The sequence below is a fragment of the Bison bison genome, unplaced genomic scaffold (genome assembly GCF_000754665.1).
Source record: "Bison bison bison isolate TAMUID 2011002044 unplaced genomic scaffold, Bison_UMD1.0 scf7180017864371, whole genome shotgun sequence".
NCBI lineage: Eukaryota > Metazoa > Chordata > Mammalia > Artiodactyla > Bovidae > Bison > Bison bison.
Window position 1 is genome coordinate 1,931,617 of NW_011494943.1, and position 13,324 is coordinate 1,944,940.

The 13,324-nt window shown below is 44.9% G+C and overlaps 1 protein-coding gene across 3 annotated transcripts in view; it reads right to left on the reverse strand.

Moving 5' to 3' along the window:
* ABCA9 (ATP-binding cassette, sub-family A (ABC1), member 9) overlaps positions 1 to 13,324 on the reverse strand; it is a 54,946-nt gene that overhangs the window by 26,165 nt on the left and 15,457 nt on the right. For all 3 annotated transcript variants that reach the window (XM_010856073.1, XM_010856074.1, XM_010856072.1), the window contains 9 exons: positions 11,916 to 11,977; positions 11,062 to 11,172; positions 10,230 to 10,405; positions 9,920 to 10,039; positions 9,062 to 9,200; positions 8,230 to 8,320; positions 4,662 to 4,801; positions 2,907 to 3,026; positions 967 to 1,162 (listed from right to left, as the gene is read on the reverse strand). In XM_010856073.1, the coding sequence (XP_010854375.1) occupies positions 967 to 1,162; positions 2,907 to 3,026; positions 4,662 to 4,801; positions 8,230 to 8,320; positions 9,062 to 9,200; positions 9,920 to 10,039; positions 10,230 to 10,405; positions 11,062 to 11,172; positions 11,916 to 11,977 (1,155 nt within the window). The remainder of the gene's footprint in view (positions 1 to 966; positions 1,163 to 2,906; positions 3,027 to 4,661; positions 4,802 to 8,229; positions 8,321 to 9,061; positions 9,201 to 9,919; positions 10,040 to 10,229; positions 10,406 to 11,061; positions 11,173 to 11,915; positions 11,978 to 13,324) is intronic.

The following is a 13,324-nucleotide window of genomic DNA, read 5'->3' on the forward strand; positions in this document are numbered from 1 at the left end:
TGTATATGCACCACAACTTCTTTACCCATTCATCTGCCGACGGACAGCTAGGTGGCTTCCATCTCCTGGCTGTTGTCGCGTTACGCTCCTTCAGTGTACTTCTAATCACCCTCCAAAGCCAAATCTCATGTCTGGTTTATTCGATAAGACATTTAGCAGAGAGTGTTGTACAGGAGTACTCACAAATAGTTTTTAATGAATATGAGTCCTGGGTAGAGAGGACTCATGCAAGGAGGTGTTACTTAACAAAGGGCCTGGAACTCTACAGGTAAGTTCCAGGCAATGACTTGAATTCTGTGCTAAAATAAAAACAGGCACAGAGCCACTTTGGGGAAAGAGGCAAATCCTTAGAACCTAGGGCCTGAATTCCAAGCTTCTGAAAAACTGCTTGAACCCTCTGATCATAGCAGATTCTGTCAAAATTAAAAGAAAACCCCAAACTTTCTCTGGTTTAATTACATATCCACCAAAGCAATTAAAACTGATTTCTATGTGAGCTTACGGTTGCCAGAGGGGAAGGAGAGGGGAAGGATGCTTGGTTGTTGGGATGGACACGAACACACTGCTCTGTTTAAAATGGACAACCAACAAGACCCGCTGTACAGCACAGGGGCCTCTGCTCAGTGTTACCTGGCAGCCTGGATGGGAGGGGAGTCTGGGGGAGAGTGGACACGTGTACGCATGGCTGAGTCCCTTCGCTGTCCACCTGAAACTGTCACAGTGTTGTTGACTGGCTGTATCCCCTGGACAGAGGAGCCTGGCTTCTGTCCGCGGGGTCACAAAAGAACTGGACTCAGCGACCCAACAACAACACGCTCCAATAGAAAATGAAAAGTTAAAGAAACCCTGGTTTCTGTGTTAAAAAGACCACATGCAGTTGCTGGAACTTCTTGCATGGCAGTTCTTCTCTCCTGAGTTTGTTGACAGCACACTCCTCATATGAGCCTGAAACTCGCAGGTACTCACATGGCCAGCAGGGCTCTCTTTTCACTCTTTAACTTGAGGAAGCGGACTTTTGCTACTGCACAGAGCTGCTGCCTCCAGAGGGCCAGGCCGCTGACCGTGCTGCTTGCTTCACTGAAGGACGACACGACCTGTTCCGGCTCAGCAAGGCTGCCTGTGTCGTCCCTGCCACTCTGTAACTGCTCCAAAACTGCAGGGCCTACAAAGGATGAAACCAGTCATTTGTAAAGAGCCGTTTGCCGTGGTTCAGTCGCTCAGTCATGTCCGACTCTCCGTGACCCCATGGGCTGCAGCACACCGGGCTCCCTGTCCTTCACTGTCCCCCGGAGTTTGCTCAAACTCACGTCCCTTGAGTCAGTGATGTCAACGTGCATTATTTAGATTTTCCTAGGATCATCTTTTCAGCAATTGTTGTCAGAGGAGAGAGTCTTGGGCAAAGATGCAAATAATCTAATTCAGGGCACCACTAGAGAAACTGCTAAGGAGACAGGAACACAGCAAAAAAATAAAAAGATATAAAGACACAATACAGGAAGAAGAAATAACGACATAATAAAAAGAATCTCGTATTTTCTGGAAAAAAAAAATTAGCTCTGTATCCAGAGCTTTAAAGGACTGAATTCATTCTAGAGAACATAATGATCAGAAATCCATATTTAGCCTGGAAAAATCTATTGCAAGAGACAAACTATCTTAGTATTTTTGACCAAGGAGAATATGAAAGAATATGAAGAACAGAAGGATATGAAATTGGTTGAGACAATATTTTTAACATAGCCATAGCTGAAAACTAGGTAAGTGAACATCGCTTATTCATGTCTGACTCTTTGTGACCCCTTGGACTGTAGCCCGCCAGGCTCCTCTGTCCATGGGAGCCTGGGAGTATTCTCCTGGCAGGAATACTGGAGTGGGTTGCCAGTCCCTTCTCCAGTGGATCTTCCCAACCCAGGGATCAAACCTGGGTCCCCTGCATTGCAGCTGGATTCTTTACCATCTGAGCCACAAGGGAAGCCTCAAAACTAGATAAAGTTGCCTCTTTTGGAAGAGAAGCCTAGAGAAATTGATGCTTTGAATGTATGTTCCCTAAAAGTGAATTACACCAGGTTAATTCACTTACAAAGGTTATCAAGTATATAAAAAAGACTTCCCACCTGATCAACCAAAAAAGAAAAGAAGACAAGAGCATAGGCCAGACTAAACACAGCAGGATGAAGGTGAACCAGAGACAAAAGAAATAGCTTAGAGCAGCTAGAGAAGAAAGGCAGAGAACTTTCCAAGGAGTAACAATTAGACTGACAGCAGATCTTTCAACAGCAATAATGAAATTCCGGAGCGGCCGCCACTTCCTTCTCCAGGGGGTCTTCCTGACCCAGGGATCGAACCCGGGCCTTCCGCACCGCAGGTGAATTCTTTACCACTGAGCCACCAGCGAAGCCTACTAGTGAAATAATATCCTCACATATGTCAAGAAAATAACTTTCAACTTACAATTCTAATTTTCTTTTACCCATAGCAGTTACATTCAAAAAACACTATATTGCATATTTATGTGAGCTGCATAAAGACCTGGTCTGTGTTCCACAGGCTTAGTAAAACGTCTGGGACGGAAGACAGAATTCAAGAGGTGAGACCAGCATTGAGAGAAGAGGGGAGAAAACGAGAAACAGACTTCTCATCTGCTCTAGCTTTTTCCAAGATCACATCGAATCATCGACCTCGAAAATCGTGTAACTTCAAGAAACAGACTTCTCACCTGCTCTAACTTTTTCCAAGACCACATCGAATCATCGACCTCGACAGACTTCTCACCTGCTCTAACTTTTTCCAAGACCACATCGAATCATCGCACCTCGAAAATCGTGTAACTTCGTCATTCCAAGTGTGTTTTCAGAACAAAATGTAGCACAGAATGAGAAATTTCAAGGTAAAAAGTTATTTATTACCTGATTCATCAAAAGCTGATTTTCCTTCTAATTTCAAGAACACTTCATTCAGTGTTGTCATGGAAACACCATAATTCTCAATGCCCTGGTTGGAACAGCTTTCAAGATCCCTGTAGAGGTCTAAAAATAGGCATAAAAATGTACTAAATTAATATCAGTTGTAACGAGATTGATAATAACTATAGTTTTCAAAGTAGAAAACACTTGTGATAGGACCAATACACTCATCAGAAACAAACCTGTGCTGTCGACAGTCCCTCACTTCTAAAATAAACGATACAGTGTGTTAGTTTCCAGACCTGCTTGGGTATAAGAGTCTAGAAATTTCTGTTTTCATGCCTAGAATACTACACATGTCGGGGGCTTTGGGAAAAAAACGTATTCTATTTTATTTAATGTGTTTTTTAAAAATGCAGTTGCTCGGCTTCCCAGGTGGCTCAGTGGCAAGGAATCCACCTGCCAGTGCAGGAGACACAGGTCCCATCCTTGGGCCCAGAAGATCCCCTGGGGAAGGAAACTGCAACCCACTTCAGTATACTTGCCTGGGAAATCCCACAGGCAGAGGAGCCTGCTGGGCCACACTCCATGGGGTTGCAGAAGAGCTGGACACAGCTTAACACGTATGCACACAAACCATACACATATCAAAGGCATTGTATGAGTTAATATGATCATTATTTCACTGATTCTAAAATGAATACATTTCATCAACTTTTAATGCATCTGAAACGAGCATGTGTCATAAATACTAGGGGGTCATGTTTTAAACGCCAGCATTGTTTCTTTCTGTTTCTTCCCTGGTGGCACGTTCTGAAACTGAGGGTGTCTGAAACTTGCTAAAGTACCAGAGATGCTACCTGTCAGATATCTTTCCAGGTGCCTGATTTATAGTTAATACTTTTATAATAAACGTAAATGAATTAAAGCTTCATAAAAACCCTATAAAGTTTGTACTAATATGAACCGCTTTTTACAAATGGTCAAACTGAGGTGGAGTACACTAATATAACCTGTTTGGGGTGACAGGGAGAGTACCCGCAGAGCTGGGCTTTGAATCTAGCCAGTCTGGCTCTGCTGGCCGAGCTTGCCTGGTGCTGTACGTCCTTATTAGCCACAGTTGTTGCGGGCTTATTAATTCAAGCATGCAGACTGGCCCAAGACCTTCCATTAACAGTTGGCAACTTCTTGGAACGCAATAAAGCAAACACATTTTTATGGGTTACACTTTTTAGTGCAATCCAGCTCAGAATGCTTGGGGAATGAAACAGCGTATTGGGAAATCGATGCCTCTCCAGCCGTTCGTGTTTGCAGCAAAGCTCTTGATTTTCATATAGGCTGATCATGATCACTGTTGAATTGTGAAGATTATAATGTTATGTCGCGGTGCTTATAACACCATCTGCCTACAGTGCGTGCTCCCTCGGCTCCCATCCGATTCCCCGCCCGGGTGTGCCCAGACCTCTCCCTGCCTGGACCTCCTTCTCATGCATTCCCGACGCAAATTTCCCTAATGCTTCTCATTGTAGCTTGATGTCGCCCTGTATCTCTTGACCGCACATGTTGTAACTTGAAACATAATTAGCATTTTCCTGCCTCAGTGTACTCATAAGTGCTGTTGGAATATTAAACAATAAGTCATAAATAATTCACAGTGCTACGTACTTTGCAAGCAGCGAATGTCAGCCATCATTCTAAACACCACAGTGATCGTACACATCATTACAAACAATTCTGTGGTCTCTTGCATTCTGTTACCTGGAAATTTGTTTGTCCTTTCCAAAGGCAGAATATACTCCAGCTTTTCTTCACTTTGGGCTGTTAATTTGGCATCAGGGACGTGGTGTTTAACAATCGATGTTACACTGTCTGGATCACACGTCTCATTCAGATGCAAACTGATGTTTAAAAAGAGTAAGTTAAGGCTGTTTTTATCCAACCCAACCTATACAAAGAACCCTAGCCTGTGTTTGTTGCTTCATTAATATTTATGAGACAAAACAGTATAATCTAATAGAGGGAGCAAGCCTTAAAAATATCAGTGTAGCCCACGCTGTATAATCTACACAACCTGCAGAGGGAGAAGCAGTAAGGGATGCTTAAGGACAGGTAAGGGGGCTCAAGGTTTGTTATTCGGGAGAAAGAGATATCTGGCTCCATCTTGACTGGGGTCAGGTGGGGGAATGGCGATTTTGTCTCCATCTGTTCAAAATCTCAACTTTTGAATTCTCTCTTTGCAGTAAAGTATGAGTTCTACAAGCCAGAGTGAAGGTGGTAGGAACAAAGAGTGTTAATCTGCTACAGTCATTAAGAACACAGTTCCCATGTCCTGTGGGTCCATATTCCAGATTTAGGCCTCTGAGGATCTATTTTCTACTCTGTGATTGGAAATAATACTCAGGTCTCCAAGAATTTTGGAAGACATAACAAAACACAGTATGTATGGAATCATATAGGTCTTGGCAACATGTAAACCTCAAAATATATTAGCTAATTTTATCTTTTGGAGGGGGCAAAATTTATTCAAGTCAAAGTTGGTCCATCTTCTTGATGAGAACATATACAGTTCTTTATGAAATCATTATAGTTAAGAAACCCTATTATTAGTCACATCCACTGACATTTACCGAGGCTGGGAGTTGCCTGGTGGTCCACTGGCTAGGGCTCTATGCTCCCTCCCAATGCAGGGGGCCCCAGTTCGATCCACAGTCAGGGAACTAGACCCCACGTGCAGCAACTAAGATCCGGAGCAGCCAAGTAAATAAGTAAATATTAAAATTTAAAGACAAAGTCAGAGACTTTATCTGACACTAAAAAGAAAAAGAAACTTCCTGAGGTTGTACAATGATAAGGGCGTCGTAATGGACTTTGGTGAGACAAACCCCCCAAAATCAATTGTAGCTAAAAGTATTCTGAGTTTATAAGACCCTGTGTGACTCACTCTTCAGGATACCAAACAGGGAGAATGTGGTGGCTTCCCTAAAGGAGCTGGGGACATGACAGAGATATGAGGCAGCGCGTAACAGGAGGAAGGGGGAGGGACGGTGAGCTAAACCAGCTGAGCAGCTGATTCCTTGTCAGGTATTCATTTCAATATTTTTAGCCTTCACTGTAAAGTAAGTATTATTGTTTCACTTTTTTAACTGAGGATCAAAGAAGTTAATTAAGATGCCTCAGGAAACAATCAAAATAGTGCTTTCAGGGCTGCAATAAAGAGGATGCTTATTGTTCAAGAGAAGACATTCAGAGACCTTCAAGAGCAGATAAGATTTGAACACAGCTAAAATGCGTCAGCACACAGACGTCCCACCTTAGGCAGAGTCAGGGCACTACAGTGTGGGCCCCCTGAGGACAGCCTGTGTTGGTTCTAATTGAGGCATTTATTCAATCAGCTCTTGCCCCCAGATTATGGTGGATCATGAATTAGATCAAGTTAAACACTTGAGAGTGAATGATGTGAGATCCACTTAACCCCTATATAGTGGGTAATCACTATCTGGTCAAAGCGATGGCTCTTCCAGTAGTCGTGCACCGATGTGAAATTTGGACCAGAAAGGAGGCTGAGCACCGAAGCACTGATGCTTTCGAATTGTGTTGTTTGCGAAGACTCTTGAGAGTCCCTTGGACAGCAAGGAGATCCAACCAGTCCATCCTAAAGAAAACCAGTCCTGAATATTCATTGGAAAGACTGATGCTGAAGCTGAAGCTCCACTATTTTGGGCACCTGTTGTGAAGAGCCGACTCATTGGAAAAGACCCTGATGCTGGGCAAGATTGAAGGTGGGAGGAGAAGGGGACAACAGATGGATGGCATCACCGACTCAATGGACGTGAGCTAGAGCAAACTCCGGGGGATGGTGAAGGACAGGGAAGCCTGGCGTGCTGCAGTCCATGGGGTCACAGAGAGTCAGTCACGACTTAGGGACTGAGCAACAACAAAGCACTTGGAGCGAATAATGTGGGATCCATTTAGCCACTGGGGATGGAATGACTTGAATTAATTTTTAAGAAATATTACACTTTACTGGGAAGTATAGGGAGTAATTTACATCACATCTACAATCTTGGTCCAAATTGCAATGTGGGAGACTGGGTTTGATCCCTGGATTGGGAAGATCCCCTGGAGGAGGGCATGGCAACCCACTCCAGTATTCTTGTCTGGAGAATCCTTTGGACAGAGGAGCCTGGTGGGCTGTAGTCCATGGGGTCACAAAGAGTCGTACACGACTGAGCGACTAAGCACAGTATAAACGACGGGAGAGTGGGCAGATTATTAAAATTCTTTGACTTGTCAAAGAAGCATAATAATACCATCTTTCTAAAGTTATTTGGGGAATTAAGTATGATTATATGAATATTCCATATGTAAATATCTTTGGACGTACCTAAAATATAGTCCACGCTTAGTAAGTGATAGACATTACTTAATAGTGCTAAAAGGAGAAAGAAAAAAATGACAGGGAAGATGAAGTTAGGGAGAACAGAGAGGAAGCTATTGAAATTGCTGCTGCTGCTGCTAAGTCACTTCAGTCGTTTCTGACTCTGTGTGACCCCATAGACAGCAGCCCACCAGGCTCCCCCATCCCTGGGATTCCCCAGGGAAGAACACTGGAGTAGGTTGCCATTGCCTTCTCCAATGCATGAAAGTGAAAAATGAAAGTGAAGTCGCTCAGTCGTGTCTGACTCTTCGCAACCCTATGGACTGCAGCCTACCAGGCTCCTCCATCCATGGGATTTTCCAGGCAAGAGTACTGGGGTGGGGTGCCATTGCCTTCTCCGATTGAAATTGCTACAACTGGCAAAAATAAACATTAGAAACAGGATAAGAGAGAGGCTGGAGTGTCAATAAATTTCTCTTAGCAAACACTGGGTTGTGAACATATCTTCCAGACACTATTTAAATCTCACTGGTTGTTGTTATTTAGTCACTAAGTCATGCCCAACTCTTTGCGACCCCATGGACCATGGCCCACCAGGCTCCTCTGTCTGTGGGATTCTCCAGGCAAGAACGCTGGAGTGGGTTGCAATGCCCTCCTCCAGGGGATCTTCCTGACCCAGGGATCCAATCGCGTCTCCTGCATTGGAGGAGGGTTCTTTACCACTGAGCCACGAAGGAAACCCAAGACTTGGTTTAATCATCCGTATATTCTCAATGTCTGCAATCCCATAAGTCATTCATTCTAGCTAAGAAAGAGAGCAGTTGGTGTTGTTCTAACATAGCTCTCTCAAAATGGTCTTACTAATGGAGCAACCTACGTTAACATGCTAACAGTGATGTCATGCCCCTGACATTTCCTGCACATTCTAACACACAGCAAGGGCTGTACCTTAGATGGTAGCCGATGCCCCATTTCCTCTTCAGGAATAGAGAAGAGCCCGCACACTTCAGCCTTCCGTTGGACATAAATACCTTTCTATCTAAGTTGGAAGAATGAAATAAATTGTATTCAGAGGTTGTTTTTTCACTATTTATTAAAAAAAAAACAAATTCATGAACAAACAGTGTATTTTAGGAGCACCACTTGCTAACACAGGCACATCCTAATTCTGGCCGTAAGTAAGCCACATTCTTTGACATCTGATAAATCAAGTGATATGTTAGTTTATTCTTGAATATATTTAGACAAATTGTCATGTACTAAAAGGATGTTTCAAGTCAACTGATATTCCGAATATACTGAATGTGTGCATGCATGCTCTGTTGTATCCAACTCTTTGGGACCCCATGGACTGTAGCCCGCCAGGATCCTCTGTCCATGGGGATTCTCCGGTCAAGAATACTGGAGAGGGTTGCCATTTCCTTCTCCAGGGGATCTTCCCGACCCAGGGATTGAACCCACCTCTCTGGTGTCTCTACACTGCAGGCAGATTCTTTACCGCCGAGCCACCTGGGAAGTCCCCTTCATACAGGATAAATCATAACACATCTTGGGGAGTATGCTTTGTATTTTATAGCAGGTGAGGTGCTTTGCAATAGGATCAGAATCCTTGCTGGGACAATGCCCTCGGAGATGAAGACACTCAGATCGGCCAGAGGACCATCCACCCCCCTGGCTCGAGGGAGCCACACGCTCGGAGCTGGCCCCGAGCTTCGCTACACGCGTTCCATCTGGGTCCCTAAGTCGTCACTGAGATACACGAAGGAAACCCAAGGCTCACCAGCCAGGACGTCAGCCTCATCCATGAACGGGGTGCTGAAGAGGACCACGTGGTCTGACTTCCTCTCTCGCAGGAGATTCCACACCCGGTGTCTCGAAAGAGGGTCTGACCCCGCAGTTGGCTCATCCAACAGCAAAACCTGCACAGCAGGAAAGCCCCTGAAATCGCTTTCCCCGTTCGTGCGATATACAGTGAGTCAGGAGATTAGGAGGGACATGTATACAGTACAGAGTGAAACAGAGAGCTAGCGGAAGCTGCTGCAGCGCAGGGAGCTCAGCTCCGTGATGACCTGGCGGGGGGCGGGGAGGGAGCGCCCAGAGGGAGGGGCCGCATGTATGCGCACGGCTGATGGACACAGTTGCACAGTGGAGACTAACACTGCGTTGGAAAGCAACTGTATCTCAGTAAATAAGAATACCCAAAATCAATTAATAAAAAAGAAAAAGAACAAAAAATGAAGAGCAATATGCCGCGAACTGGTGAACAAGCCAGCTTTGAACGGTGCGGGTCTGCGTTTTCGTGGGTGGTTTTCACCGCACACCACAGCGCACAGTCCCAGGCTGGATGCGTTTGCAGAGGTGGGACCCTGTGTGCTGAGGGCTGACTGGAAGGTTCTACTAGGATTTCCCACTGTGCGGAGGGTTGCTCAGCAGCCCCCGACCTCCACCACCCCCGCCCGAACCCTGCATTGTTCAAGACTCAAACGTACTTGTAAAATTATTTAGGAGAAATATTTTAGCACCTAACTCTTCATTGGAACAGTTCTCTTCCATTTACCAATTACAAATTAAATGTGATTGCACACCACAGTTTCACAACCCTCCACCTGATTTCACCAGTAATTTCAGGTCGACTTACCCGCGGATCTCCTAAAATGGCAGTCCCAAACGTCAGTTTCCTTTTTTGTCCACCGCTTAAATTTTGAGCAAGAACGTCTTGAATGTTTCCCATCTCCAGATCCTGTAAAACCCGTTGGACCTGACAAAGGACATTGAGTCCACACTTAGACGTTCCTCTTAAAGACACTAACTCCCACTCTGCCGTTCATTGCAAAGGGCCTTGTGGACCTTTTGAGGATGAATTGTGTAGAAACAACACACACGCATTTAGGGTTTTCTAGGTAAGCAGTTCCATTCTCGCGGCTGTGACAGCTAGCTTAGGCATCTACCTGTTGCTCCACTTCATGTGGCTGAATCCCTTTTATCTTAGCAAAGAGCCTGAGGTTTTCTCTCACGGTGAGGAAACCAAATTGCACGTTGGCTTGTGGACAGACGCCAGTGAGCTTGCTGATGTGTTCTAGGTCAGCCGCTTCTGAAAGTGAGTGATTGTAGATGGTGACGGACCCTGGAAGGGAAACGGTCAGCCTCAGGATAAAGATCCAGGTCTCATGTGCGAGATTTTAAAACGGAAAGCAACGTGTGTCAATACTAAAGTCCTTTAAATGTTATAACAAGATTATTACAAGGCTTTTAAGTTTACTTGGAAGAAACAATAATGTGCTCAAATAAAAATAATGTGTTCAAATACAGGCAAGGCATAATATCTGGAATATTTGTTCTTAATAGCTACTGGGACAGTTTGCCAGTGAGGCACCGTTGCTAAATCACATCACTGGGTTACATATGAGGCTATTTCTTTACCCTTCAAAGCTTCTACTTTCTCATACTTTGTTTATCCATATTCCTTTTACCTAAAAGGAGTACTGTACACTCTTGATGAATTAAAACTTAATGTTCTCCATACATCCAAGCCCATTAGGAAACAGAAGAGCTACTTATCATGACCTATTTAAGCCACAAAGATTCTCCTAAATGAGTTCAACGGAAATCTGTCAAATAATAACTTGAAGGACCTTCTAAAGATCCTCTCTCAAGTGCCTGAGTGTGGCTAGTAGTTGATGAAACTGCTTGCTGGGGTTCGTGACTGAAACTAGGGAGCAGATGAAAAGCACACTGGGTTCACTTGCCCGTGCTCGTGTCCTGCCGTGCCTGTCTTCTCACCTGACGTTGGGGCCGACAGTCCGCTGAGTATATTTAACAGCGTGGTTTTCCCAGCTCCGCTGTGACCGAGGATGCCCGTGATCTGGCCTTCGTATACCCCCAATACCAGGCCTGGCATTATTCCAAGAAGATGACACTCAGAGCCTGCATGGTAACTTTACAGTCTCTGAAATTTTTATAAATTCTCACAGCATCTGTATATTTGGCTAGCAATACTCAAAATAAAACGCACCCCCAGATTCATTCCTTTAAAATGGCATCTTCTAGGACTTCCCTGGCAGTTCAGTGGTTAACTCTGCCTTCCAATGTGGGAGGTGTGGGTTCAATCCCAGGGCAGGGAGCTAGGTTCCCACACTGACTCCCAGTGGAAAAACCAAAAGGTAAAACAGAAGCAATATGTAACAAACTCAAAAAAGACTTTAAAAACGGTCCATATCAAAAAAATCTTAAAAAAATAAAACTGCACATTCTATGATGCACACTGTATATATGCGGTGTTGTCATGATATATATTATTATCTGACTTAACAATTTTTTTTTCAATGAAATCAATCTTGTCATTAAAGATAGGCTGAGTATAATAAAGACAGCTTTAGGGTTAATACCATGAGTCGAAAATAAACAGTATCATGCTATCCTGTATCCTTCAAACCCGTAAGATATCAGTGGTGCATCCGACTTCCTCAAATTATTACAAGATTTTGAAGTTTACTTGGAAGAAACCATAATGTGCTCAAATAAAGGCAAGTCATGGTATCTGGAATATCTGTTCTTAATCGTGGCTGAGACAGTGTAACAGGGAGGTGCGGTCGCTAAGTCACGTCGCTAGGTTACACATGAGGCTATTTCATTACCTTTCAAAGCTTCTACTTTTTCGTGCTTGCCTTTTCCATATGCCTTTTTAAGATTTCTTATTCTGAAAAGAGAGGAAGACGTTTTGAGCAAATGGTAGAGGCGGACAGAGAACTCGTGAGTCAAGCCGCCCAGGCTGTCAGGAAAGCTGGAGGTCCTTTTCCTTCACGCAGGTCCGCGGGCGGACAGAAGCCTCTTGGCTCCTCATCGGAGCCTGCCTCCGTCCTCGTCCCACGCTGAGCAGCTCACTCTCTGCAGGCAGCGTGAGTCTGTGAGTGCCGCAAGGACGATGAGAAGTGACTGGCCCAGAGGAAGCGGGCGATGAGACGGCGTGTAGAGGACCCGCACTCCGGTGGGGGACAGAAGCAAGCAGTGAGCCCGCAAAGAGACACATCGGCTTTGGGGGTCAGACCTCCCTGGGCCAAGTCCCAGAGTCATGTGCCACGCACACCATCCGTGGACTCAAAGCTCACGGCCAGACTCAAAGCACACCATCCGTGGACTCAAAGCTCACTGAGTTCAGCAGTAAAATGGGAATGACATTAACTCTCTTGTGTGGTGGATTTGTAGAGTGAATAAGATCCTGTGTGCAGAGAAGAAAAATGCCTGGGAGACAAGACACTTCCCAAGAAGATGGGAGAAGAGGAAAAAGATAAGAAAACGGAGTACAGAGAAAAAAAAATTTCAAGCACAGTGAAGGTTCGTTCTAAGCCGGGTCCTGTGGATTTCATCTGCATGACCTTCTAGTGACACGTTGCAGGAGATGCAGCTTTGATCCCTGGGTTGGGAAGATCCCTTGGAGGAGGGCATGGCAACCCGCTCCTGTATTCTTACCTGGAGAATTCCATGGACAGAGGCCTGGCGGGCTACAGTCCACGGGGTCGCAAAGAGTCAGACACAACTGAGCGGCTAACACACACACACACACACACACACACACAGATATAACCTGTTGTTTGCAGCACAGGGCATAGCCATGGAGCAGGACCTATAGCCCAGGGTTGCCAATTCATAGCTCAAACTCCTGAACTATCTCATGATCAAATATGTGAGGTTGTCTGCCCCCAAGGCCTCTGTTCATTCTGGGGATGCTTTTCCTAGAGCATAGAGCTGCTCTGGCTAACTGTAACTCACACATCATCAAAACCCTGCTCCCTGCCCACTGGGGAAGACAAAATGCCTCCTGAGCATTTAGGACTTTCTACGCCTCCTCTGATGGCCCCTGATTCTGGCCCAGACATCGGAAAGGATGTAAAAATTCCAGTTTGCAGGGAGGTCACGATTCTCGATGACACAGTCCTGGTACGCCAGGAGTGAGAGAATGCCACCCTTTGGTGTCTGTTCATACTGGACACTTGTTTTCAAAAGTTACTATTTAGAGACTGTACGTATCATAAATGTTCAGAGTTAA